Here is a 6,403-nt window from a genome sequence, read left to right as displayed (position 1 = left end):
CAAGTTTCTTAATAAAGTAATTCTTTCAAAGATTTGTCTGTGAACTTATAAAGCCTTTGCTGAGGCAGTCATAAGGCACAGTGATTTTCACATTAAAAAAAAAAGGGGGGGATCATCTTAGTTTTAAATTTTTTTTTGCATAATTTTTAAAACCTTTCAAACAAATAAGTTTTTCTCAGTAAGAATTTATATTTCATGTTACTTTCTCTTCTCTAACTATATTGGCATCATTTTCTTGTTTTTCCTTAGTTTTCTATATAAACTAGAAATTAGTTAAATAATTCACATATCTGCTCAGTCAAGAGTTCCAATGCTGGTAGTCTAACGTGAAGCTGTTAGATTTTTAAAACCAATCATTCCAATGGATAAAAACCTCAATTCATTCAGGCAATTGGAATCTTCTCTTTCTATTGGTTAAAAAGAATCCTACAGCAATGCCCTAGAAGATTACTGCCATTTTCAGAAGACAGTATGTATTAAGAGGGACATAATGAGAGTTTGACTTTATGGTTTATTAAAAGTAAATTTAAAACAAACAGAGAAGTGAAGTTTGAGAATTTATTGAAATGTTTCTTTTTGAAATTAAGAATAATAATTTATATTTTGATGACAAGTTTGCTGGCATACATTGATAATAAAATTATAAACTTTGTATATAGTTCTGTAAAAAGTTTGTGACATGCACTTTTGGTTGATTTTTTTCGTTATATGTGTTTTCAGTACATATAATCAGGAACTAAGAGTCCTTTTTATGTTTCACATAAAATGTTGGTTGGTTGGTTGATTTAGTGTTTTATGACACAAAGTAACTAGGCTATCTGTGCCAAAAGTCTGGTAAAAAGGTAAAAATAAATTAAATGTAGTAAAATACATAAAAGGAAATGAAGGTAAAACAAAACATCATTGAAAAATAGAAAAAGCAGAAAACCAATGTTGACACCTAGTCTACAATGTTAAGAGAGAAAGCAGAGTAAGAGAAGTTGTAAAGGACTTTCTCCAGCATAACGGTAATGATCATAACATGCCAGGTTGAAGTACAAGAACCACCGTCAGTCACCTGAAGTTGCCCTTTCCATTCCTAGGTTCGGGTTATGTGCCATAACAGCCATTATCAAAAGGTAAAGTAATAAAAGTTTTAAAAAGACATAGCAAAATCGTAATAATTAGCCAAATGTCTGGTAAAAAGGTAAAAGTGAAGTAAATGTAGAAAACTTGATAAAAGGAAATGAAGATAAAAACAAAACAGCAATTAAAAACATAAAATGGCATAAAACCAATGTTGACATCCAGTCTACAAAGTTGTAAAGGGCTTTCTGTAGCATAATGGTAATGATCATAACCTGCCAGGAAGACTAACAGATAAGTACAAAACCACTGTCAGTCAACTGAAGTTGGTCTTTCCAGACCTGGTTCCAGGTTGTGTGTCCTCATGGCCATTACCAAAAGGTAAAGTAATAAAACTGTTAAAAGACATGCAGCAAAACTGTAATAACAACTCGCCAGGACAACTAACGGGTAGTTCTAACAGCAGCGTTAGTCACCTGAAGTTGGCCTTTCCAGTCCTGGTGTCAAGTTATATAATGTTCTGGCCATTTTCAAATTGAACTAGAGAGATTGAGACTCTTAAAAGGTGTAATGAATAAATATCAAACACTTAAATGAGATTTAAAAGATTAATGGCCATTAAAAAACTAAAAACTTTATCAAGGTGGACAGTGTCATCATCACCAATAACACTGTCTAATGTTATGGAGAAACCTTGGGACAGAACATGTTTAAAATAGTGCTGATATTGAGAGTCGTAACAATGGCAAGAAAGTAAAATGTGGCTTACAGTGATTTGCGTGTTACACAAACTACTCACTGGTGCAACAGTTCCAGATAAAGGAAAATGATGAGTTAAAAAACTGTGACCAATGCGTAGTCTAGTTAGAACAACTTCCTCCTTCCAAACCTTACAGAAGCCAGATGGCCAAAGCCCAATATAGGGTTTTATTTGAAAAAGCTTGTCGCATTGCTCACTCCAAGTGGACTGCCAGCTGGCATGGAGTCGAGCCTTGAATACAGAATCATAGTCAATGTACAGAATAGGCACAGTAGTGATAGTGTCGGAGCAGATAGATTTAGCTGCTGTGTCTGCAAGCTCATTCCCGCAAATACCAACGTGGCCTGGTATCCAGAAAAACTGGATAAAAGTAGATATTAATGAGAAATGGGCCAGTTGGTTTTGAATATCAGCGAGAACAGGGTGTGAGCCAACGTGAAGTGAGTCCAGGGCCAGTAGAGAACTAAGCAAGTCAGTATAAATAGTGCAGTTGGAGAATTGCTTAGCTTCAATATGATCCAGGGCAAGAGATATGGCATACAGTTCAGCAGTGAACACAGAAGCTGTAGAAGGGATTTGCATGCAACCACCAAACAGCAACAAACCATGGCAGAGCCCACAGAATTATCTGATTTGGAACCATCTGTATAAATTGGAATGGAAAGATTGTTTAAAAGATGTTCAATAAATAAAAGACGGTACTTCCTATCTGGAGTATCTGCCTTTCTCAGATGATTTACAGAAAGGTCTCATTTGGTGACTGTAATAAGCCATGGTGGGATGGGCTGACCAGTGGATTCTGAAATGTTTTCCAAGGACAGACCCAATTCATCCAATTGCGCCTGGATGCAAAGGCCAAAAGGAGCAATGGCAGATCGTCTGTTCTGAAAAAGTATGGCCCACTGAGAAAGGAAAACATCCCCAGGTGGGATGCTTTGGTAAGGAACGAAGTTTCGGAGAATATAGTAAAGATAGTTGCAAGCAGAGAAGGTTCATGAGATTTAACGTAGAAACTTTGAACTGGAGAGGTGTGGAAAGCCCCAGTGCAGAGTCTAAGTCCTTGGTGATGAATGGGGTCCAACATCTTTAAGGCCGAAGGTCTAGCAGAGCCATAGACCATTGATCCATAGTCGAGTTTCAATCGAATAAGAGCACGATATACCTTTAACATAGAACATCGATCTGCTCCCCAACTGGTAGTAAACTGGGGATAAACCTTCTATATATCTTAACCTCAATTTGCCAGTCTCACACAAAGAAATAGAATAAACTAAAGGAATAAAATAAATATACTAAAAATTAAAATTAGAAATAAGAGGGTGAGATGTGGGTGCTCAAGCCCACAATGTCCACATCTATATCACCCTTCTATCATAATGGGGGTTAGAATGCTAATTTCAAGAGGTAAACCTTCCTACAAATGTCTGCAGACAGTGAATGGTGATATGTTTACACACATGCACACATTTAGTTTGCTATAACCAGAAAAAAGCTGAATCAAATATAAAATTTAAAATGTCTGTAAATATGATATGTTTAGCCCCTAATGGTAAAGTTCTTTTCCACCAATACTACTTATGCAACTCTGAAAAGCAAAATGGATGGTTTTGTAATGTGAATGCTCCTTTTCTTTTCTAGATAAGTTTGTGTTAAACGAATGATAACATTCATAGGCATATTAGACTCCTTTCAAAACAATTCCTTCCCTTTTACAGCTTTGAAAGCACTCAGTATGTACACACAAATCCAGATTGGAGTAACAATACAACTAGTAACATTGTAAAGTCTAATCACTGGCCCTTACAAAAAAACGTTACCTTTAACATCTGTAGGTTTGTACTTGTGTGATTTTTGTTGTGTAGTATAACCATTTTTTGCATTACTTTCTGTGTCTACCTGGCAAAACAAAACATAATTAAAAATCACACCATAAACTTAGAGAAAACATTAAATATTATTTATTTTTGAAAGAATAGGAACGAAATACAGCAAAATTTCGCTAAATTTTAATATACAACTTTGGGTTCCAGAGACATGTTCTGTTAGATATTCTTTTTGCTTTAGGGTAAAGCAATAGTCATTCTGCAACTGATCACTTTGATGAATTTCTTTTTTAACAAACCAAAAATCACTATAAACTAGTTGAGCAGAATTAAGTGCATGTAAGGTCAATGTAGGGCTAATAATTGGTGAAGGGCTTGCTGCTGTCCAGGTGCGAGTTGTTTTAAGCATATTGCAAATACTTCACTGTTGACCTGAAAGTATTGCAAAAGGCAGCATGATTAAAACATGCAACCTATAAATGAATCACTTCGTTAATCTGATTATTCAGTACAAAATCATTAAGCTATAACTATTTCAATTTGACTAGACCATGACCACTGAGCTATTTTGCATGTTAAATTATGTTTCAAACCTTTCTCAGAAATTATCACATCCAGATGTCTCACCTGGAGATGGTGTAATAAGGTAATCATTTTTTTCCCAACCTCAGTCTGTGGATCTACTGCTTCTTGGGCAAAAGTTTCAGCCATAACAGCCACTATACGAGGTAAATTACAGTTGTCCTTGCCCAACAGGATGGGGTTATTCCTTAAAAGATAAATTATTTACTGCTTGTAAATTTAGTTTATGTGAAAAACTAAGGAAAACTTGTTACTAATTTACAAGTAAACACATTTCACCAATAAACATGAGACAGGGAATACAAGACACAATAAGTTGGTTAGGTAAAATAAGATTTAAATCAATTAAACCAAACACAAAACTTATAGAATTGATTACTTCACTGTACAGCTGACTTCACTGCATAGCTTGTCTTTATGTATATTACAGTTACAGTTTGTACAGTTTACAAATGATTTAAACTTACTGTTCAAGAAGTGTGCAAAGAAAACCATAAACATGTGGGGCTTCATCCTCATCTTTCCATACAGGGAGCCAGCCAAGCCAAAGGGGCAGAATTTCATCTACTGATACGTGGCTGTTATTGTACATTAAGATCTTTGTAACAGCAGCAATAGCATTTTCTGTAGCTGCTAAGTTTTCCAGTGAACGTGAATCTGACATATTGATCATCTGTATTAGATGGGGTATAGCATCTGTCAAACAAAATTTATGCATCTGTTATGACAACGTTTTCTGCTAAATTTATACTGTATTGCTTAATGCTATATACATCACCATACTTTTGCCAAATTACTGAACCTGCAGTGAACTGATTTATACATGGTTTTGGCACTGATTATTAGTTACTTTAAAAAACAACAAATTATGATATAGTTGTCCAGAGATTTAAAATGAACACTGAATAAACACATTAAGAAAGTAGCAACTAAGTTCAAAAATTATCTCTACGTATAAATGATTTAACATATTTCAATATATATTTTCTAAGTATTGTTTTGTTTTTGACAGGAGTATTTCCAATGATTTAAAGTTAAGTTTTTAAAGTTTTTATAAATAATCACCAATGAAATTAAAATTACAATGGCACAAAAAAAAGGATCAGATTGTTAACATAGGTATACCCATATATTAGTAATTTAATATATTAATATGTGTTTACTTAAAGCAGACTTAATGAATGTGTGCTACACAATATATTTTGAAGATAATTTTCTACAAATTTTACTAAATAGTAAATACCAGTCTCTAGTGAATGTATTGCATACATAATAACTCATGGGTAATAAAACAATATAGTTATTCACAAATTACCAAAATCTGTTAAAGTTAGATAAATGGCAAATAGTACCAGCACAAGTTTTGGCAAAACCTTCCCCTGCAAATTGACCCATTACACCAAATCCATAAGCAGCAGCCTGTCGAACCTCAGGGTTAGGACTTGCTAAAGCATCCAACATTGGCTTAAGGAAGTACTGTTGATACTTTACACATGCCTATAAGAAATAACAACATGAAAATATTGGCAACTGTGTATCCAAACTGATGAAAAACACTAAGAGGTCCAAATAACAGTACAGACTAACATTAATTCTAACATTTAACTTCAGTTTACATTTAATAAATAAAACACTGATTCATTAATGTGGGTAAAACCAATGACAAAGCATTTACAATTATTTATGTTCTTTTCTTATAGAACTATCTAAATCTCTGTTAATTGTATTCTTATTTCAACAGAGTTGAAATTAGTTCCATAAAACCACTTATGTCAGATGTATTAGTCCTCATTCTCAAAACGATAACTAGTAGATTAAGTGAAGCAAACAAGTGGTCAAAAAAAAACAAACATTATCATCCTTAAACACAAAAACAAGCCTTTAGACAAATGATTAAATGTTTAATTACATATTAATTACAGTAATTCTTAAATATTGCACAGTGTGAGTCGTATATGCTGGATTTATTTAATAGTCATTCACTTAACACAAGATAAACTAACCCATTAAAACAAAAACAAATCCATGCAGACATACTATTTTTCGAAAAGGTCTATTTATATTATATTCACTATATTGCCTCTATTTCTTATGTTTGGCTAAACCTCTTTCATGTTTTCTAATGTTGGATTCAAAATGGCTGATAATTATCCAATTATCAAAGTTACCCATT

At 33.6% G+C, this 6,403-nt stretch overlaps 1 protein-coding gene across 3 annotated transcripts in view; it reads right to left on the bottom strand.

Annotated features, from left to right (window-relative positions):
- Positions 1–3,760: 3,760 nt before the first annotated feature.
- The window catches only part of LOC143232586 (importin-5-like), a 59,743-nt gene continuing 57,100 nt past the window's right edge, over positions 3,761–6,403 (bottom strand). For 2 of the 3 annotated variants that reach the window (XM_076468189.1, XM_076468191.1), the window contains exons 24-27: positions 5,583–5,727; positions 4,698–4,926; positions 4,276–4,417; positions 3,761–4,080 (exon numbers count right to left, since the gene is read on the bottom strand). In XM_076468189.1, the coding sequence (XP_076324304.1) occupies positions 3,994–4,080; positions 4,276–4,417; positions 4,698–4,926; positions 5,583–5,727 (603 nt within the window). In that variant the 3' untranslated portion in view covers positions 3,761–3,993. Of the gene's footprint in view, positions 4,081–4,275; positions 4,418–4,697; positions 4,927–5,545; positions 5,728–6,403 lie in introns of those variants that run through there. The other variant, XM_076468190.1, reaches the window with a different exon arrangement.

The sequence above is a fragment of the Tachypleus tridentatus genome, chromosome 11, assembly GCF_004210375.1.
Source record: "Tachypleus tridentatus isolate NWPU-2018 chromosome 11, ASM421037v1, whole genome shotgun sequence".
NCBI lineage: Eukaryota > Metazoa > Arthropoda > Merostomata > Xiphosura > Limulidae > Tachypleus > Tachypleus tridentatus.
This window is presented reverse-complemented; position numbering and strand designations above follow the sequence as displayed.